Source organism: Astyanax mexicanus, chromosome 23 (genome assembly GCF_023375975.1).
Source record: "Astyanax mexicanus isolate ESR-SI-001 chromosome 23, AstMex3_surface, whole genome shotgun sequence".
Lineage (NCBI taxonomy): Eukaryota > Metazoa > Chordata > Actinopteri > Characiformes > Acestrorhamphidae > Astyanax > Astyanax mexicanus.
In genome coordinates, this window is record NC_064430.1 from 8213239 (window position 1) to 8236905 (window position 23667).

Here is a 23667-nt window from a genome sequence, read left to right on the forward strand (position 1 = left end):
GGAGTGATGTGGGGAGAGAGCGCCATCTACCCACCCGGAGGGAGCAGGGCCAATTGTGCTCCCTCTGAGCGCCGGCAGCTTGAGCGTGAGCTGCCTGAGCTGGGGGGTTCGAACCTGAGACCTCCCGCTCATAGTGGCAGCGCTTTAGACCGCTATACCACTCGGCGCCCCCCATGACTGTGCTTTTATATAGGTTTGTGACTTGCGCTGCTATCAGGATTGCATATATTATAAAACACTAAGGTGTAAATAAAGACTTTGATTAGTATAGGGTTCACTTTGTCCTACAAAATTACACAATATATAAAGAAATCACGCGGTTCTAAATTCCTCTCAAATATACTGTATGAACCGGTATATATCGCCCAGCACTAATTTACAACATTTAGGAGATGCTCTTATTAAGAGCGACTTAAAAGGTTGTTTCTAGGGCTGAACGATTTTGGAAAATAATCTAATTTCAATTTTTTAGCTATAAATTGCGATTGCGATTTAAAATGCGATTTTTTTTTTGTCTTCAAGTATTTTTCAACAACAGAAGCAATAAATCAATCTGTTTAATAATAAACAATGTCAGATTTACTTAAAGCACAGATAACAATAAAGCAAAAAAATCTATGCTTTTCCTTATCACCATTTGTTTTTTTTAGAGAAAAATAAATAGATAAATAGCTTTTCCTTTTCACCATTTTTTTTTAATTAGGAAAAACAATAGATAAACAAAATTTAACTTACTGCTCTCCAGCTAGTAACATCATGAAAAATTAAAGTGCAAAAAAACATAAAGAGAATCTGCTTTAACCAACTCGTTACTTTCTGTATTTGAAGATGCAGCGCTGGTCGTTGGCATTTTAGCCTTGCAAATACCACATGGGGCTTTGTGGTGTTTTTTTTAAATGCTGAAAAAGGTTTGTAGTGTTACCTCACGTCGGAGCAACAGTAGCAAGGCACGTTTAGCACAGTACCTGACGTTGAGCAGCATCTTCTTTTTTAAAGCCAAAGTAATTCTACACAACTGATGTGTTCTGTCGAGTCTGAAGCCATTGTGCAACAAGGCTGTAGTTCGTTTCTAATGAGTTTGTTTACTTGGAGCGTTTTCTCGCTCTGTTCGGTCTGGTTTCCCATAGGCATAAATGTAAATGCACCAAAATGCGCATCAATAAACCACGCGAGCAGCCTGTGTCCTCTGATTGGTCAGAGCTGTCTGACACGGGAGTACATTAAATATAAATATAAATATACGAAAAAAGTAAATACAGCGAGAAGATTTTGTGTTCCAGCGCAAATATCTGTGCTTTAACACTGAACGCTGAAACGCTGCACTTTCAAACACAGTGTTTCTGCATGCAGCGCAGATTTATACATAATAAACAGTCACGCGGCTGTGAGCAGTGAATGCAGCGCAGATTTATACATAATAAACAGAGCAGTGAATGCAGCGCGTGCATGGACACAGTGTTTGTTCACAGCTGTGGTAATTAGCGTTATCTGGCTAATATATCAGTTTAAACTGTGCTTGCTTTATCAGCAGTTTAGCTCAAATAAATGGCTTATATTTAATAGCTGGATCCAAACGAGACCGGATCACGTTCTCACCACAAGCGAACAGCTCCAGAGTTCGTTTGGTACCGGACCGAGACCACCTCCTCTAGCTGGTCTCGGTCCGGGTCTTTTGATCCGCACCTGAGTGCGATTACTGTTTTTACACCTGCTCAATCGAACCGCACTAAAGTTACAAACGGACCAGAGTTCGTTTTAACCGGACCAAATAGTGCTGGTGTGAAAACGCCCTAAAGTGCGCTGTGTTGACTTCACTTCTCCACCTCCCTGCCTTCTGCTCGGGTATGCTCCGCTCGTCCTCGGCTTGGCTCGCTCCCAAGTCACGTGACCAGTCAAATCGCAGCCAGTGTGGTTAGAGAATCGCGTTTTAAAATATCGCGAGATTATCGCAAATGCAATTAATCGTTCAGCCCTAGTTGTTTCCATTACAGAGTTGGGCCAAAGTATCGTTGGGAGTCTTGCCCATGGACTTTAATTGGTGTATCACAGTATAGTCACCCAGACCAGGAATTGAACCTCAGTCTTCCACATGAGGTGGTAGCTCATAAGCTGTTGGTGGTGTCATCCACTGTTCCACACCAACCAAAGATATACTAACATAGACTTAATGAAGTTTAGCAGTATTTACTGCTAACTCTCGCCTTTCCATTCTGTTCCCAGCTGTCCCTTCAGACACTTTGAGTTCTTAATGCCCTCAAGTCGTTTTCCGTGATGCCCTGGGTTCTCTCTCTAGGGATTTTCATGTTTTTTCTTTCTTCTTGGCTTAGCTTTTTCACCTGCCACATAATGAGCTCACTTCCCTTTCTGTATCTTATCATGACTGTAGTTGCTCTGCTCTCTGACAGCGTCTGTCTAAAGCCTGAGCTTCAGCAGTAAGGCATTTCACAGGCCTGTGTGGTGGCTTTTCTCTGAGGAGCACCACGTGGCTCGGCCTGCCTCGTGGTAGCAGCATCTCTGTGAGATGGCTTTCCCCGCGCTGCCTCAGCTGTTGGTGTCATCTAGAAAAGATGAATCTGCACAAGGGTCATCAGGGCTGAGCCGAGCCAGGACTGGCCGGACTGGATCACATGGTATTCAATGAGTCATCCTCCAGAAATATCTGCTCCTGTGTTTGTGTGTGTTTATTACAAACCCTGCACTCACAGATCAACCATGTGTGTGTGTGTGTGTGTAATTACCTGGGACCTTGACACAGCTATCTCAGAAACTCTATATTGAGGAAGTTTGGAAGATTTTACACTGATAAAGGTTCCAAGCTGATTTTAACTCTCCTCACATACATTTCTGGTGTATCTATTATGCATGTAGTTTCTGGTATTTCAGAATACATTTTTTTATATACACTATATAGGAAAAACGCATTCAAACACATGCACCTTTTTATGACCTCCTATTCTAAACCAATATTCGTTAGTGCGTAGTCGGTCCCCCCTTGTAGCTCAAACAGAGGTTTGGAGCTCTGCAGCTATTGATCAGCAGAGAGTTGAACATTTTTCGAGGTCTGACACTTTGTGGCTGCTGAGTTGCTTTAGTTCCTAAACACTTCTAATTTTCAATAATAGACTCTTAAGTTCATTGTGGAATATCTAGGCAGGAAAAAATATCAAGAAATGCAGTAAGGGCTCTGAGTGGTAAATTGGTCTAAAGCATTGCCACTATGATTGGGAAATTGCTGGTTCGAATCCCGGTCATGCAGCTTGCCATCAGCTGCCGGAGCCCTGAGAGAGCACAACTGGGACCCCACTATTTAAATTTGATTGAAGTGTGACCTCAGGGAATAGCTTGAGAAAGTCCTCACTTGTAGAAGTTGTGAGGTGTTATGTTGTGTGAGGTGAGTTTGAACACTGGCCAGCATGCTCATGGCAAGGAGATGTGAAATATCGGAGTAGTTGCAAAGTTGAGCAGACATTTAACATTCCTCAATCCAAAGTGTCATGTACCATTATGTAGCGGGAATACAGCAGGGATCAAAAGTTGGGATACACCTTCTCATTCAGTGTTTTTCTTTATTTATTTAATTAATATATTACTACATTGTACATTTAATACTAAAAATGTAAAAACAATTAGGGGCCACATATGGAATTATGTAGTAAAAATGTAGTAAAAAGTTATCCTCCACAATCCCCTGATCTAAACCTGATTATCTGAGATAGTGATTTAGGATGAGCTGGAGCTTCATAGCGTGAAGGAAAAGCAGCAACTATAGTTCAGCACCTCCAGGAACTCCTTCAAGACGCTGAGAAAACTATTCCAGGTGACCTTTCCTCAAGAAGACACTAAGATTAAAATACCAAGGGTTTGCAAATCCTGTGTAGCTTTAGTATAGTCTTCAATAATAAATTTATAATGTAAAAAAAAAATCATAAAAAGGAAAAAAAAAAACATTTGAATGACGTGTGTCCACACTTTCGACTACTACTATATGTCATGGAATACATTACCACCCACCTCTAGCTAAAATTACATCCACATTTCACATATCCTGCAGGTAGTTGTTTAGCCACAATGGGACAAGGCACAAATCACAATACACAATATGAGTTCTATTGTCCCATGACTTTTGGCATGTCACTGTAAATGTAACTGTACACACCGTACTGACCAGTTGACGCCAGTCCAATTAAAAAGCAACACTGTAGGACTTATGCTAAAGCTTTTCCTTGAAAGCCTGTAGGCCAGAGGTTATCAAAACAGGAGGGCGATTTAAAGCCCTGTGTTTACTCTTTAAATGGATGTGGGCTGAGTGAGTTTCTGCTTTGCCTTCACACGAGAGGCTGAGAGAGAGAGGGAGAAGTGCCAGGCTTGTGGATGGCTCGTACTGATGGCAGAGTGAAGGGGTCAGTGATTAAAAACATAACGGCTTATCACCAATTAAAGCGCTTCCACTGTTTACTGCGTTCTCACATGCTGTAGTACTCTGCACTGCCCGCTGCCACGTGGCTTTATCTTTACCCAAACTGCAAATCTAAGGACTAGGGGTGGGCGATATGGCTCTAAAATAATATCAAGATATTCCATGCTATTTTTGCCATATTGATACTCTTGGCAAAATGACAAAACACTGAATAAAAAAAAAAAAGATTTCAAGAATGCACTACTGTGACAAAATGAAAAGTAAGTTTTATTATTTTATTTGATATATGATAGGGCTATGCCTGTCACTATATGAATTTTTGTGTGGACGATATATTGTCCCAGAAATTATTGCATTACACAATATTTTTGTAATTTTAAGACTATTAAATGCTACTGACTACTGATAACAGAATAGCATAAAAACGCAATTATACACTTTTTTTAAAGACAACACATTTTGAATTGATCATTTATCATAAATATATTGGAAATGATATACTTATTTCTTCACCTACTTTAGTCCACACTGTGTGACTGGCTAAAATACTGTTTACTGTTATATATGTGAACAAACATACAAATAAACACAATAGACGATATCATGATTATCAAAAATGATTGAGGTCATGTTCATTTATTGTACGATAAATCGATATTGCAATTATTGTGACAGGCCTGGATAGGGCACACCCCTAACTGAGATATATATATATATTTAAAAAAAATTATCAGATTTTTAACTGAAGTCAATGGTCCAGAATATCATGCTTCTAATAATAATGCACTCCAAATATCTCCATATATCCAGGATTAAAGTAAAATAAACAATACTGGACAGATATAGTCTGTCCCTAGTAGATATTTATTGGGAAATAAGAAAACTGTGAATTTTTCTTTTGCTAAAAACATAAAAAATAAAAAAAAAGTAGTACCCTGATGTGATAATTAGGGTGAGTGATATGGCACAATATTTCAAGGTATAATATTGTATTGTAAAATATTGACAATATTATTGCATATGATATGAAATGGCCCACCCCTACTACCCTTACTGATCCTTTTGTCCCCTCTCTTTATACATTCTGAAAGGCTGTAATGAGTAAATGTTATGTTCTCATGGAAGCTCTCAGTGCAGCACAGTTTTAAACTATGGTTTTTGAAGAGATTGTATATTTAGAACCCTTTGGTTTGTCCTCATGATTATGGTTTGGAAAACAAAGCTGTACAGTGTTTCTTTTCAGAGCCGGCCTGTGTTTGAGCTATTCTGTCCTGCTGCAAGATGGCTAAACGCGGAAAACAAATTCGGGCCTGTTTTTGCATTTAATGTACATTGTGAACAAGGTCACAAGCATGAACATATTTGCATATGACCACATATTGGACCTGTAGCAGTGTAGCTCCATTTATTTTTTATTTTTTTTATTCATATATTCATTCTGAAGTGAGCTGAACTCAACAGTGAAAGCAGTGAAATTGTAGATCAGTTAGTGGATAAAATCATATAAAGGTGCAATTAATACTAAATGTTGTTGTTCCTGTTAGGAAGTGAATTGTGGTGGTCATGCAAAGGCTTGATTGTGTCTAAGTTAGACCAGTCACAATAATAACAATATCAACTTATCAAGTGTATGTCGTTGCTGTCCTATAAAAAAAAGTATCTGTTTTTGTCAATTTTTGCTTTACTACATAATATAAAAAGACAAATATTTCCTTACACTCTGCAAAAATTCCTGATGAACAGACCAATAGAAATTCTTCAAAATTACCTTAAATAAAGTCTTTTTTTTTTTTTTTTTTTTTACATTGACGTCTATTGAAAATTTAGACGTGTTTTCTCTCTCCTGTAAAGTTGCTGATTTGAAAATATTTGTTTTTTATTGGACAGCAGTAATATACATTTTCCTGACTGCAATATTGTCTAGTACTGTTTTCTTTTCACCAATATTTTAGGCAGTCATGCATGAGTGGACTGTGGCATGGAATGAAAAAAAGTACTCTAAAATGTAACTGTCTGTGAGCTGATGTATCAAGTTTGCTGCGCTTTACTCCGAGTGCACTGTGATGCTATTTGGCAATGCTGCATCAGCAGCAGTTTGCAGGCGATTGCTGGCTTTACATGTGTCGGAGGAGGCATATGTTAGTCTTCACCCTCCTGGTGTTGGGGCATCACTAGTGATGGGGGAGTCCTAATGAGTGGTGTTGGGTAATTGGCCTTGTAAATTGGGGAGAAAATGGAACAAAAATTAGAAATGTTTTTTTTTTTTTGTTTTTTTTTTTTAAGTTTATCCCACAGCATGAAACAATAACACAATAAACAGTCAGAGATTGGGGCCAGACTACCAAAACAATCTAACCTAGAGGCAGAACCAATCAGATTCTTCATTTTAGAGAGGGGTGGGACTTATTCTTTTCAGCATGAGAACTGCTTTTTACTTATGGCTTACTTACGAATACACTCAATCACAGGTGCTCCACAGTAAGGGTTATTATTGAACAGTGTGAATTCTGTAGAGCTAAAACAAGCACTGAACACTGCTGCTGTTTAAAAGTATGTTTATTAATACAGTTATTAGATTACAGCACTAACAGAGGCTGAATGTAGAGCTAAAAGTCAGTGTTATTTATTCAGTCAGTGGCCCAGCTGGGTTTTATTTATCAGAGAAAGAGGTCATTTGTTACTCGGCCACTGTTGGACTAGCAACACACCCAGGTTTGAAGCTGTTATACAAAAACTGAGCTGAGTGAGTAAATGTGTAAACAGTAGCAAGTTTTTAACCTTGCTGTACCTCCAGCCTGAGGGAGGCTGAAATAATCTATCACAAGAAGCAATTCTCCACTGCTTTTGCTGCATTACAATCATCATGTGTTATCATGTCCAGCAAGTGGCTGCAGTGTCGCTGTTGTGGGGCATCTGGATTTATTTACCTCCTCTGTGGTATTCAGCTCTGATTCTTATCGCCTGCTGACTGCCCTGTGTGGATTACAAGCTTCCCTTCAAGACCCCAGTTCTCTGTTTACTCCCCGCATGAAGCAACATTAAAATATACAATACTGGCCTTTTACAACCGCCAGTATGTATCATGCCTTTAAGACTGATATTCAGATAACCTCTGCTCTGATTGGTTGTGCTGCACTGTGTCTCATTCAAGAAGCATCATGTGCCAAAATGTACAAAATAAATATAAATATAAGTATAAACTCCTAAGGAACATCAGGTCTTAAGTAGGGGTGTGCCATATCGTATCGTACGCAATAAGATCGCCAACATTTTTGAATATCGTAAACAATATTGTACACTGAAATATTGTGTCATATCACCAACCTCTTATTATCACATCAGGGTACTACTTTATTTATTTATTTATTTTTTATAAAAATAGTTATAGTTTTTATATATCTACTAGATACAGATAATATCTGTCCAGTATAATTTATTTTACTTTAATCCTGGCTATATGAAGAGATTTGCAGTGAATTATTATTATAATGACATTCTGGATCATTAACTTCTGTCACAAATCTGATAAAATTCTTGTATTTTTTAATATCTCAGTTAGGGCTGTGCCATAACATATCGCATGCAATAATAAAATTTAATTTTCATTTTGTTGCAGTAGTGTATTCTTGAAGTCATTTGTTTAATTCTGTGTTTTGTCAGTGTTTCAGTGTTGTGAAAATACCATGAAACATCGTGATACTATTTTATGGCTGTATCGCCCACCCCTAGTATACTAGGTGGTTGCTAGGTGGTTTTACGGTGTCCCAGATTGTTGCCATTATAAGTGTTTGCTATATCTATGAGAGACATATTGTATCTGTCTAGTATCATTCATTTTGGATCATTGACTTCTGTTACAAATCTAATTAAATTCTTTTTTTTTTTTTCATCTAAGTTAGGGGTGTGCCATATCATCAATTTGTCAGTAATTAATTCAGTGTTTTCTCATATCGCCAAATGTATTGTTATCGTAAAAAAAAATACCATGAAATATTGTGATCTATTATTTTAGGGCCATATCGCCCACCCTTATAATAAGTCTATGATTCGTTTTGTTGTTATCAGGCAAAACCTTACATTTCAATACTTGAATTTTTGCTTGTTGAGTTTTGATACTGTTGTGTATTTTTACTTTTGGGAGAACATTTCGTGATAATTCGGCCAATGGAGGACGGTCAATTCCTGTTTGTATTCTTTGCATATTATGTAATTCCATTGCAGCAACATTTCTTGAAGGTTTTAATATTTTGACGTTAAGGGAAAAAGAAAAATGTTTTCGTTCATATCTAATAATGATCTCACAAAGTTATTATTTTAAACCAAATTAGGCCTAGTTGGTAATCAAATGTCACTTTGATTATGGCGCTGAGCTAAATTTATTTCTATGATGTTAGTGAGGTACGATGAGGAGTGAGTGTGGTTTTATATTTAAAGATAGTGATGTATTACGGCGCGGAGTGGCTCGTTTCAAAGATCCTGACCAGCTGAACACGACTAGATTCTGGAAATAATTTAGATTGTACTGCATTTTGGCATCCAGTGCAAGAATGTGCTCTTACTCCTGTTACTTTTTTACACTTGGCCATATATGGGGTGTTGGGTTTCGGCTGGGGTGCACGGTTCTACCTATACGGTATTAACTAGGGCTTCTCCAGCAGTAAAACTGTGACCTCTGATGTTTTGTCTGCTGCTGAGGGTAGTGCTGGTCTACATGGGAGGTCAGACATGTTTGCTTGCTCTTTACAGGCTGGGTTTTTAAATAAGTGTGTGCATGTTTTGTCTGAAGTTGTGGACTGTTTGTTTTGATTGGCTTCAGGACAAAGGTGTTGTGTTAGAAGAGGTGGGGGGAGAACCACAGGGGCGAGGAGGAAAAGGAAAGAAGACTCATTTTGGCTCCAGCCTGATTTATTTTTTTCCCCCTGTCCTTTTGCATGACCTCAGGTGGGTTGTCCTCCTGAGATCTTACATTATGAGTTGCAAAGACCAGGATTAACATTTGTCTCCTGCTATGTTCATTAATTCAATGGCACATCCTCTCTGGAAAACAACGTCATTTTCTGTTCTTACCCATTACGAGTCATAACAGATGAACTGCTGGTGTTTTTATATCCTATCAGGTTTCGGAGCAGCAAAGCCCAGTAAGACCAAAACCTGGGGTTAAGCTCTGAGAGGAATTTCAGTTCAGTTTAATGCCAGTCGCTTAAAGGGTCTGTGATGTGCCTGAAATAGGGATGTAGTTTGATATGGCCTTAAAGCAGGGCTGGTTCATTATACAGAGCATTTATGCTGTTTTAAAAGTAAAATATTAAGAGCAGCATATGGGAAATCTACAAGATTAGTCTAAATATAAGGCAAAGGGGTAAATATTACGCAAAACTCACTTCTTTATATTATATCTCAATATAGTCAAAGTGCTGCCACACCTTTATAGAACATTTCCAGTTTGTTTCTCAAGAAGTAGTTGATCTTTTTTAGGGGTACCCACATGTTAATTACAGAAATCCACATCTGGAAAGGAATATTTAAAAAATAATTTCCTAATACATGTGACATGTAAGTTAATCAATATTTATATTATATATATATATATATATATATATATATATATATATTTATTTATATTTTGGTCTATAAAGCTCACTGTATTATAAGATGCACTACCAATGAAGGTCTATTTTCTGTTCTATTTTTATACATAAGGCACATTGGATCATAAGGTTCATTAAGCGACATTAGTAAGGATGCCAACATCGAAGTGAGCAATGGTGTTGCCATATTTCCCTTCTAATGGGGAATCTGGGGAAAGCGCCTTAATAAACAAAACTGTAATTCTTAAAAAATAACTCTCTTTCAAAGTCAAACGAGCACTGGATATTAAGTTATTTTCGGAGAGTAAAGCGCTTTCGTTTATTTACAGTTAACTTTTCTGTGAAGTTTCTCCAGCACTAAGGCTGGGTGCAGCAACATTAGCATTAGCTGCTAACCGCAGAGCTAGCTGGACGAAACTGCTACCTGATGGCACTAGACTGTGGAACTTTGAGTGTTTTGGTAACCCAGGACGTTATCAGCTATCAGCTAGCGCTTCGTCACATGTAGCAGTCCAGTATACTTGCCTCTGAACGGCGAAAGAGCTAGCGCTGCAGTTAGCTAATGCTGCTGCACCTAGCCTTAGTGCTGGAGAAACTTCGTTAATAACTTATAACACTGTTCTTCAGTGGAGTGGCTTTACTGCTCCTTAATGCCTGACTGGTATGATTCATACATAAGGCACACAGGTTTATAAGGCGCACTGTTAATTTTTGGGACAAGTAAAGGATTTAAAGTGCGCCTAATAGTCTGAAAAAAACAGTACTGCTGTCCCATGACTTTTGCCTGTCTCAGAATGGTTATGGTATGGATGATTTGTATGCATGAATGTGTGGCTGAAGTTGCTGGTAACACTGATCACTTATATAACTCTGTGCTTTATTTTATTGATCAGCTATGTAATGGTATTGACCGCACTGTATGCAAACAAGCTGACCTCAGTCCTCATGACTAACATGACTCCTGCTGCATTCTGCCTGTTTTTCAGTCGTATTTGTGTTCTGGCTGTAATGACTTCCCGTGCCGGAACCTTGAAGACAATAGACTCCGGTGGGTCTTTCTGACCGGCCATGCAGCACAGCTTTTCTGACTCATAATCGGATATGCAGTCAGTTTAGTCCCAAACATAAAACTCCTAGCTCAGATTTCACAAGACTGAATGTTTTTCCAGTGTTTTCTGTGTTGAATTTGGATAAAGGAGTTTAGAGAGTTAAGGGCGTCTGTGTTAATCTTGGATCTTGTGTTTGTCTTTCCTGTTTGTGAAAGTAAAGTTACTCCCCTAAAGCTCATTAAAATCTCTGTGCATGAATTTGATTACTGCAACAGGTGACGTTGGCAAATACTATTATTGACAATAAAAAAAATAATATATGGACAATATAGTGCATTTAAATGTTCCTAATGTCTGATTTACACTTGTATTCATTCATTTATTTATTTTATTAAAATGTTAATCACATTTGGGTACAAACACATTACAGACTAAAACAACTCTATTTGAGTTTTTTAAAAATAATCTGAGATATGAAATCGTCAGATTTTTTACATTTAAAGCACATGCTAATATATGTCTGTTTCAAGTATGACCCAAAAATTATTATTAAGCTTTGTTGGCTTGAGCCAAACTAATGATGGGACCACTAACATTTTTACAGTGGTTTTAACTGTAAAATAAAGAGACAGGTCCTTAAATTACCCTGGATTCTGTGTCCTCAGAACCCAGTAGCTTCTCATATTTGCCAATGTGAAAGAGAAGTGAATTTGGGTCATTTGGGTCCAACTTCTTAAAGAACAAGTGCAAATCTTGAGTAATGCATGTAATTGCCTGAGTTAGGAAGGAATCTCCCTAGGTTCAACTCTTTTAGTAAAAGTGTGATGCGTATTAAATGTGATTGGCTAAGCTGTTGATCAGCTTCTATGCTTTCCTATGCCAAGAGCCTTTTTCAGGACAGGATGAACTCCCTCACCTGGGCTGTTTTAATGTTATTTTTGTACTTTTCTGTTGAGACATAGTTGATAGTCTCCTGGTTTTCACTTTACAGACAATAAATCTGTGGTATAATTTTCGCAGTGGTGTTATAATCACTTTTTATGTCACACTGCACATGTCCCAATCATACAAAGCATATTTATGGAGCCAAATTAGGGACAAAAGTTTGGTCAATTTGAAAACAAAAAATGTATATTATAATAAAAGTATTATCCTTGCACTTTGAAAAATACAAAAATATATTCTAAATAAATATAAGTGTATTAAATGTTTTTTTCAGCTTATGAATAATCTTGATTCAATTCGGGAATAGTTTTAAACATTTTTTTTTTTTAATTTTCACTTTCTTGTGTATTTTGATATTTGAGATTTGAGTTTAAAAAAAAATTCAGTTTCAGATCTTGGTTTTATAGGTTTCAGACTTTTATCCCTGATCTTGCATAGGGCCATAGTATCATCAGGGCCAAAAGTCTAAAATCTGAAAACCAAGATCTGAAACTGATAAAAAAAAAAGATTTGAACACTGAAAAAAAAAATGAAACTGTGAAAAAATAACCTCATTCTAAAAACATAAATTCTGCAGCTGATAAATATAATAGATCAAATATCAAAATACACAAGAAAGGGAAAAAAACAAAACAAAAATTGTTTAAATCTATTTCAGAATTGAATCAAAATTATTAATAAGCTGGAAAAATATTTGATTCACTTTTCTTTTTTTCCCAAAGTGCAAGGTTTTTTTTTTTTTTTTTTTTATTGACAACTTTTGTCCCTCATTTGGCTCCATACATATGGGGTACCACAGATACATGCCTAGCAACTGCCTAGCAACCACTAAACAGCACCATAGCAACTGCCTGAAGTTGCAGTCACATTGTAACAATGTAGAATCAATGTAGTAAACTGATGCTACTGGCAACTATCTGGGAAACCCTAGCAACCACCTAGTATACTACATGAAATACCACAGTAATAGCAGCAGCCTAGCAGGTGGATGGAACCATAGATTAGAATGAATGTGAAAAGAAGTGGATAAATATATGCATTACATTTGTGTTAAGTGTGTTTATTGATAAATCGATTGCTGTTGATTGTGATTAAATAGTATATATTAAGAGTTGTTTTGCATTTGCATTCAAAATGAGTCAGAGGCTATTGAAGCCTTTTACATAAGCTCATTTTGGATCCCCAGGCCCTCCAGTGTAGTTGTTTAGAGCCTGATGAAACAGTGAGTGCATCTTCCATGTGACCGTGTGTCTATTTATGTATTTGAGTGGAAAGTGCTTCTGTCTTTAATATGGCTGTTAATGTTTGTGGTTTGTTGTCCTCGTTGTCTCCAGGCTTGGCCTTCTCATATTGTACCCAGTGCGTCAGAGAGCGCCATAAACGCATCTTTTATGGGCAAATATTTCATGCCATGCAAAATTCTTTAACATGCTGCCCTTCTTTTTAGTTTTCTCTGTTCATTCCTTTCTCTTTTTAAGTAGTGGGGGCAGAAACCAGATGAGGACTTTGGGTGGCATTGAGCTGAAGATGGTGGACTACTAGCTAGAACTGAGTGGGCCTTGGGTAAATGCCCTAATGAAGGCCACAGGTTTAGAATGTGGAGTAGAGAATGAGGATGATTACAGTGTTGATGGATGGTTGGAATGTTGGGCATTTTAGAAGAAGGACTTTTTCTTCAGGGTTCTTCAATGGAAAATCCCAGTGCTTAACACAAGCTGTAGTACTACCAGTACTTGTATTGGTTAAAGGATAAGCACTAGTTGGTGTTTATTGACGGAATATGAAGTTACAAGTAGGGCTGCAATGATTAGTCGATATAATTGTCAATGTCGATTATTTCAATTTGTAGTCGACTAACTTAAAAAATCGGTATTGACGATTATATCGACTTATCGTTGCAACCCTACTTGCAGCCCAAAACCCATTTAGGTCTAGCTAGCAGTCAGCCATCTTCTGCTCAATGCCACCCCAATTCCTCATCTGTTTTCATTGTCGACTAATCATTAATTTGTAACAGTACCGCATTATACAAAGTGCTAGGGACTAAAGCACAATAAGAGATTGGTAAATGGTTTGCTCACACAGTTTACAATCAACTTAGTTTGTGTCGCCAGAAGTGCCCAAACACAGCATCTTACATATTTAATCACTAAATATTAGCACGTTCCTTGTTTAAATAATATTCAGATATTTATATGGCATTTAAATCTCATGTTCTGCTGTTTCTATCGTTTTTAGTGATGGCAGAAATAATCGTTGACTAATCGACTAAATGAAAAAATAATCGGCAGATTAGTCGACTATCAAATCATTATCATTAGTTGCAGTTCCAGTTAAAAGCACTGTTTTTGTTTGGATGAGCTTCTGAAGAGAGTCACAATAATTACATTATTGACTTATTGACTTATATTATATTGACAAATATTAGGTCTCTCACAATAAAATTAACACTTTATACTGTTCATACAATGAAAGAACATGTCAATAAATTTTTCTACACTCCATTATATTGCCTGCTGTGTTAATTTCCATGTATTTAAACAGAGGCACTACAGTTTTTTTTTGCAGTCCTTCATACACTATACTTCACATCTGTATATTTGTTATCATGGTAGGCCTACCTTAACCACATAAAAAAGCTCTCATTCTCTGGTGAAGAGCGTGGAATTACGTATATATGGTCTGCAGAGATATCCTGTTCCATTTCCAGTTTCGTTCTTCAGTCATGACCAGCTGTTGCAATCGAGGTGCAATGGTTCTTATAAAGGAAGGGCAGTCCTTTTACAGATGCAGAGCGTTAGTCATGTCCTTATGAGCGATTGGCATTAAGGAAGAACAAAAGTGGTTTCCTGTCTGAAATCATACTTTCCATACTTACATTGAGACAAAACATGTATTCCTAACTTGTCTGTTTTGTTGTGAAGGAAAGCACCACAGTCAGCACCACAACACAGAATATTCCTCAATATTGGGACAGAGTTGATAAGCTGGCTTGTCTGTTTTGTTTATTCCTGCTGAGAGCTCTGCTGTGTATGTGTGTATGCATGTGTTTGTGTGTTTCCTTGACCCTAGGATCTTGATTGGCCAGGCAGATGACCACCCAGGCTTTTGTGTGTGAATGTGGTTTTGGTGTTTTGCCCTTTTGTGTGCAGATGGCTTTATCAGTGTCCAACAGCCCTGTGTGGTGACACATCATTGTCCAGTAGACAAGCTTTAGCTTCCAGACACTGCCTTACTTCCTTCATGAACAGGCAGAATGGCTCTCTGACACAAGCATTTAGATCAGGCCTGTCACAATAATTGCAATATCGATTTATCGTACAATAAATAAACATGACCTCAATCATTTTTGATAATCGTGATATCGTCTACTGTGTTTGTTTGTTTGTTAACATATATAACAATGAACAGTATTTTAGCCAGTTATGCTTCAGTAACTGTGACTCCATAACATACACACAGTGTGGACTAAAGTAGGTAAAGAAATAAGAATTCCCAAACTAATTATAATAAATGATTAATTAAAATTTGGTTGTCTTCAAAAAATGTGTATAATATCTTTTTTTTAATGCTATTTTGTTATCATTATGTCAGTGACATTTAATAGTCTTAAAATAACAAAGATATACAGTGTATCGCAATAATCTCTGGGACAATATATCGTCCACTAAAAAAAATCTTATCGTGACAGGCCTAAATTTGATATTCTTGAAATGTAGGAGCGATTCTCTATTACAATTTTACGTAACACTTAAATGTGTGACCACACCTTAAATAAGGTTTGGGAACGAGATCCTAAGGCATGGGAATTAATTAATTAAGGTGTGAGAACAAGATACTTTTGTGTGGGATTAAGATTAATAACGCTTGGGAACGAGATCGTTAAGGCATGGCCACGACTTAATAAGGGTTAAAGGAGTTTAAGGAGAACTCTTGTGTAAAATGGACTTTTGTTGTAGTAAAACATGATAAAAAGTATTTACCTTTGATGAAGAGCACACCTCCGCACTCCCACAGCGTTCTGAGATCCAGAAATTTTAACAGTTTGTCTAAACACCCTTCAGACTGGGTGAGACGGGGCATAATTTGCCCTGTTAAATCGACTTTTCCACAGCTCAAAGTAGCTCCACACCTCCTTGCTAAAATCCGGAGAGCCCGGACATTTTAAAAAAACTTAAAATATGATTAATCACTTAAAAAGTGCACAAGAAGCATATTAAAAAACACTGTTTTAGCAGCCGGTGCCAGGAGGCAGGCTATGCAGAGTCTCTCATTTGTTTGTTTTGATGCATTTTGTTATGCTTCCTGTTTTCTTTGTGTAAAACCAAACCAAGGTGAGAAAACTCCAACGAACAGATTAACTAATTCGGTCCATAGAAATTAGTTACATGTGTGAAAACACCCTCAGTTAAGTCTTATGACATTATGACTGACTTATTAGCAAAATTAGCTTTAGCCAGCAGCCAATCAAACGCACTACATTAATTTGGAAGTCATGATAACTTCCACATTAATGTAGTGAGTTTGATTGGCTGCTGTCTGATTTGCTAGCAGAAAACTCAGCTTGACATGATTTTGGCAATACTTAATAAAGTTCTTCTCATCTAATTTGTCTTATTTTGATAATGAAAAAGCAGTTGCGAATCATTTCTTACATTTTTCTTTTCTGTCTGTGTGGCAGTAATGACATCAAATGCCTATTGTAACCGGCCACCGGTTGTTGGTTGTCAAAGCAGATCACCAAAACAGGACAAATGTTTTCCACAAGAAATGTGTGTTTCCTTAAAAAAAAAAAAAAAAAAGCACACGGTGACTAAAAGCATTGGGCGCAGTGCAGGAGTCCAGTCACCAAGAATGTATATTACTCTCACGGGCCATTAGCTGGGACTGGGTGTTCCTGATCTTTTAAAGTGTACTATTAAATGTATATTTGTTGTACAGTTAGTGTTGCATATTTTCCAAAGGAAATGCTTGGAGATGCTTTATTAAGAGTGAAAAGGAATGTTTAGGCATGGGAATGTGTTTATATGTAGGAATGAATGGGAGCTATGAAGCAGTAGATGGCAGTGTGTGTAATGTTGGGTGTCTGTTGTGTGAATTTACCATCTGATTGTGTGTGTGCATCTGTGTCATAATTACTGCAAAAACACACACTTTCTTTGTGGTTTATTCCAGTTAATTACAGTGTTTCATTGGACATGTCATGACATGATCCACTGTGGAACCTTATGTGTCTAGTCTGTGTAAACTGCAGTAGGGCTGCAATGAATAATCAACATATTCAAAAAATGTTGATGCATTGTCATCTAATCGTTATCTTTTATTTTTTTTTTTAATTTATTAACAACATTTGTTTGACTACATGTATTAATTTCACAAATTTCTTTTAATTTGTCATGGGACCATGCTTGGTTATGTTAAATCAGAGACTGGAAAACAGCCTCTTGCTATTTATAGGTATATGTTTTAGTAAAATGAACATTGTTGTTTTACTCTATAAACTACGGACATTTCTCCCAAATTCCAAATAAAAATACTGTCATTTAAAGTACTGTTTTGCAGAAAATGAGAACTGGCTGAAATAACAAAAAAGATGCAGAGCTTTTAGACCTCAAATAATGTAAAGTTCATATTCATAAAGTTTTAAAGTTCAGAAATCAATATTTGGTGGAATAACCCTGATTTTTAATCATCGTTTTCATGCATCTTGGCATCATGTTCTCCTCCACCAGTCTTAAACACTGCTTTTTAGATAACGTTATGCCACTCCTGGTGCAAGGATTCAAGCAGTTCAGCTTAATTATATTATATTAGGTTTTCAATTTGATAAAATGAAAAAGAAACTCAATTTTTTAAGTGGTCTCTTATTTTTTTTTTCCCCAGAGATGTCTATACCTATAGAATATGAATATTTATGGATGTACCTGTTGACCATTTGAGTATTGGAATTAGTATTCAGGTATACTTGAAGTTTTAATATGAGATACCAAAAGTCATGGGACAGCACGGTTTAAATGTATCATTAAGTGTTACATTGGGAAAACTCACATCTGAATATGTTTTGAGGTGATATCTTGTGAGTAAATTCAAACGTTGGCCATAGCAAATCATAGATAACAGATAACTTAAGTTTGCTCTTTAGCTTTCTCTGTACTCCATTATTAATATGCAAACTTCTTTAATCTTGTTTTTAAATGCAGTTAATTTTTTAATTAATAAAAAATATCCAGGATGAATGTAGAACGCAAAAAAACAACCTAAAAAAGGCCATTCTTTCTGGCAGTAGTAAATGCGTGGGAAGAGATGATGAATTGGAAATGTTAGCAGTGCTATTTTAGGACAGGCACAGGATGGCTCGGTTGTATAATTCAGCTATGTTCCTTGGCTTCTTGTTCCACATCTGAAGGAAAAGTTCCAGTAAAAAAATAAGGAGTGGAAGTTTAATCCTGTCTGTGTGAGAAAGTATAACAGGTTTCAGGTCACAGCTTGTAGGCATCAAGTGCATGCGAGTCCAGGATCAGCTTTCAGATCCTGTTGAGGATCTTTCAGGTGAGATTGGCTAATCCCTGATCAGCTCAGCTCAACACGAGAGTCCAGTTTGGCCACATTTTGCAGACTTAAGCACAGTTCGAGGCCACAAGAGGTGTCACATTTCAGCTTGTTTATGACTTTTCCTGAAGACCATCAGGAGTATACACACACACACGCACACAGACACACACACTCGTACTCTTGGCAGTGCTTATGGGAAATATTTACATTCTTTTGCAATTTTCACAGTTTATCACTGTGGATTTTTTTTTTCTGACTGATGTACATTATTTTAAAAAAATTACTTTAGTTATCTCTAAGGGAGTGAAAGTAATTATTATTATTTTAATTAACAGTTTTACATGCACAAATTGGTGGCACAGAAGTATAGAATATAGTTTCTGTTATATTTAAACCCTAAACACTGGATAACAGTATGAAACCGTTTTTTAAGTCAGATTTCACATATATTATGGCATTTTGTACGTTTTAAAATTTGATTTTTAAAAATGCAGTATAGCACCTTGTTTACTGGAAAAAATGGTTGCAATGTATACCCCTGTTTTGTTAGTGCTTTTGTATTGCCAGGTTTCTGCCAATATACAGCCCTAATTATGTCTACTGTCTTTTTTGTTTTTTTATATAATTGTTTTTTTTTTATCATTTTGATCCCGAGCTGTGACAGGAATTTATAAATTTATATATTTCTATAAATGTATCATTTTATGATGTTTCTCTTTGAAGTGCTCCTTGGTAGAGTTCTGGAAAGGAACTCTAAGCATAAAAAATGTATAATAAATGCTTTATTTGACCTAATTTATTTAAACATAGTGTAAAAATGAACTTAAACCTACCATTTATCATGTATCACTTTACTTAACAAACTCTTTACAAACTGTCCGATTTGGGATGTTGGGTTGCTTTTAATGGGAGTTCTTCTTCTGGCCAAGTCGCACGTCTTTACGTACTTACGTCACACGCACAGCCTCTAAAAGAAGATCTGGCTATGTTTTCTGAACACGAGTGGCTGGTGGAGCAATGGAGACTTCAGAAGGGGGAGGTATAGTAAAACCAAAGAAACGAAGGAGTGAAGTTTCTGACTGAGCACTCTCTCTCTCTCTCTCTCTCTCTCTCTCTCGCTCCAATTAAACATATCTTGGAATCTGATACATCCGCTCTGCATTAGTCAATGAAATTAGTAGTTGAAAATTATAATTATATAGACTAATTGTTGCATCCCTTCATTCTGTCATTCTGTTTTGCTGTAATTTGGTTTCTAGCTATTCCCTGCTTTTGGCATTGTTTAAACTTATGACCCTAAATGACCGCTTGAGGGTTTTCTAAGTACATATGATACAGCAGCTCACTTATTGAGATCCAGTTAACCATGCAAATTTAATACTCCTCACAGGTAGGTCTACTGGGGTGGGTTACGCAGTCCATAAACAATTACTGTGGTGATACTAGCTGAGCTTCCTGCTTGTGTCACCGAGTCTGCTCTTCTCTCTGCCACCCAAACAGTAAAGTTTAAAGTATGGCCATAAACATCTTTACAGCTTAAATGGCCTAAGTAGATGACTGCCCTCACTTTTTTCCTCCTGCAGGTGATTTCACTGACCTCATTACATGTTTATCACTCTTTTATGGAGGCTGACACAATTCACCAGTTCAGTTATTTGTGGAATGCTGTGCTGCGATAACGGCTCCTGAAATAAAATGCATTCAGTTGTAAAATGACACACGTATTTACTGAATATGGTTTAATGATCAGAACCTGTTTTTTTTGTCCTCTCTTGCAGAAAAGCTGTATAACTCCCAAGGGCCGGAACTCCGCCGCTCCCTCTTCTCCTTAAAGCAGCTGTTTCAGGTGAGAACACAGTAAAAAAGGACACATGATACCAGGGCACCAGGTAGAAAGATCAGGGGGAGAAAATGAGCCCGAGATCATACGAGGTCAGAGCAGGATGGAATGTGGAATGAAAAAAGTGGGGACTGGTGTCCCCGTGTGAACTTGCACTATGCAGACTTGTGCATCTTTTATTCAGAGACAAAGTTAAACAGCAGTGGAGGTCAAGTGGAGAATGTTGCTCAATCGAATTGGCAAGGAAATAATGAACACATGAAAATAGAGCTTGATTCTGCTTAAATAAAGGTCTGTTACTACATTTCTGGACAGATGGTCCAGAAGACACACAGAATCCCATTCAACCTTGCACCGAATTAAGTATATATTGTGGAAGAAGTTAAAAAAAAGGTGGAGGGTGTCAGTAGTTCAGTTACAAACAGATTTTTTTTTTTTTTGCTTAGAAAAAAAAAAAAAATCTGTGCATTTTTTTTCTTAATACATTGAAGATGTGTTTTAAATTTAATAAAGAATTTTTCATTTTGCTACAGAGTGAGATCAAATATTTCATGACATTATTAATTTAAAACACCTTTTTCCAGAACTGTATTATTACTGTAAATATCTATATGCATTGTTTTTGATCTTCAGTTTTGAAACATAGTGAATTCTGGATTTTATGCTGCTTTTCATTTACCTTGTAAGTCTGATCTGGGAGTTTTTTCTGATTTGGGAAATCCTGCCTTAAAGCCTTGGAACACCCTGACACAGTCCATCCCATTGTTACTGAAATACTGAGAAAGGACAAAGTACTACGAGATCAAGAATTTGACGTAGTCTACTGCTGGATCCCAAGCCATATTGGAATCCCAGGAAATGAACGAGCGGATCGAATTGCCAGAACATCCACTGCAGTCAGAATCAGCACACGACCCATTCCACCCAGAGACAGCTATCCACAGATCTTCACATACTTCAAAAACAAATGGCAGACTGAATGGGACAGTAAAACATTTAACAAACTGCATGACATAGAGGACAACGTCGGACAAACCTACACTAGAATGGACAGTCGTCTACACCAAACCATCCTTACAAAATGTAGAATCGGACACTCCAAGTTGACGCACCAACATCTACTGACTAGAGAAGATGCTCCAACCTGTCAACTTTGCAAAGACAGACTTACCTTAAAACCCATTTTAATGGACTGCAAACCACTGCACTCGGATAGACTGAGGTTTTTTAATGAACGTGAGATGCCAAATGTGCTTAAAACTGCAGCACCTGGAAAAATTATAATTTTTTTGACTTTTTTAAATATAAAACATCTTTTATAATTATTTTTGTATAAAATAATACACAGTTTGAAGAATTGACTTAAGTGGCGCCGTAAAAATGACCCTAGTGTGTCGGCGCAGCGTTAAATACCTACTCAATCAATCAATCATTCTGATTTGGGAGGAAATCTTAACGTTGAAATTTTCTACTCTCTACTTTTTAATATTAAGAGTTTAGTCAAATTTAATTTTTGACCATTTTTTTTTATACTTTTACAAGTTAAATATTTAATTACATGTTAAATTTTATATATGTAAGAGGCTCTGCTATGTCAAGGGTACCCAGTTTAGGTCCTGACTCCAGCTGCTGATGCCAAGAAGCATGTCCCAGGTTTCAAACTGGCAGTCCTCGGATCATCGTGGCTGCACCATAGTCTACTGGACCAATCAGAGCTCCCAGAACTTGTTTTTAAGAGTTTAATAACTGCTGTAGGCTAATTTCCTTTTTATGGTTTGGTTGTTTATTGCTTAGAAATGCCACTGCTTGTATTGTAGTCACTCTTTTTACTGGTATACATTTGTTTATTATGACTAGTCAGCTGTTCTCACCACATTCCCTGCCACTGCTTGAACTTTTGGTTGAAACCTGTGTGAGTCAGAGCTGTAAGCCACTGCCAGGACTTTGTTTTTTCTTGATTAGGGCAGTACAGTTATGTGGGAATGCTGATTTTGTGATTGAGGTGACTGACTCTGATCAACTGATAAGCACCCTTACTTCTGTGTGTAATCACAGCTCGGCTTACTCTGTGGAATTGTTACACTGTATTCCAGGAATATATCATTTTTCAGCATTGCTAAACAGACGTTTATTGAATGTTCTATTATATAAAAAAAATCTATTGTGCTGCATTGAGCTGGAACTCTCGCGAACCTCTTTAACTTCATCGTCCAGCAGCGTCATACAAAGCGGAATGCGTTAGCCGTGGTGGTTTTGCACCAAAAGCCAAGATAATAAAATTTGCGATGAAGGCAAAACCCACCATAAAGCCCTAATAATCACTACTTTAAAGTCTCCACAGTGGGGCGAATAAATTTCCATGTCTAAGCAATGCTGCCCTGGCACAAGTTCTAGCACATCAGCATCTGGACCAGCTTGTGCTTGTACAACCACACCCCCCACCCTTCCAAACTGTTACTGATCCAAGGATCTAAACCGCAGTTTTTCCCCACTAAATATCGGTTCATCAGCTCCATTTACTGCCTAGTGTTGCTGTGCTGACACTGCAGCTCTGGCACAGGAAGTGACCTTAGCCCTTAGACTTCCATTACATGAAGAATAGCCCTCCTCGCGAGAGGGTGAGGGTACACGAATACCACACATGCCACAGATTGCTCTGTAATTGCATTAGAAGTTAAAGTGTAACTTCAGAGACGGACTGTAGAGCCTTTAGTCTGTGTGTTTGATCCAGTTTCAGTGGGAATAACAACACTGCTGCAGACCATGCCCAATATATTTTGGGTGAATATTCTTTAAAGTCTGTTTATATTGCCATTATAATAGATCTGGCCTATATGATATATTTCTACCACAATATTTTAAAACATTTTTAAACGGCTGTATGTCTGTATGTAATGTATGTCTGTATGTCTAGGTCTGTATGTCTGTATATGTATGTAATGTATGCATGTTCCAGCATGTATTCATTTTCCAATTAACCTAAGCAGAGAAGGAACAAAAATGACATACATACATATACATTCATTCATATATACACATACATACATACATATACATATACATACATACATACATATACATATACATACATACATACATACATAAATACACATATATACATACATATACATACATATACATATATACATATACATACACATACATATATATACATACACATACATACATACATACATACACATACATATACATACATATACATACACACATACATACATACATACATACACACACACATACATACATACATACATG

The 23667-nt window shown here is 37.0% G+C and overlaps 1 protein-coding gene across 4 annotated transcripts in view; it reads left to right on the plus strand.

The window, feature by feature from the left end:
- The window catches only part of fhod1 (formin homology 2 domain containing 1), a 92121-nt gene that overhangs the window by 23878 nt on the left and 44576 nt on the right, over positions 1–23667 (plus strand). For all 4 annotated transcript variants that reach the window (XM_049471135.1, XM_049471133.1, XM_049471134.1 and 1 more), the window contains exon 4: positions 20330–20397. In XM_049471135.1, the coding sequence (XP_049327092.1) occupies positions 20330–20397 (68 nt within the window). The remainder of the gene's footprint in view (positions 1–20329; positions 20398–23667) is intronic.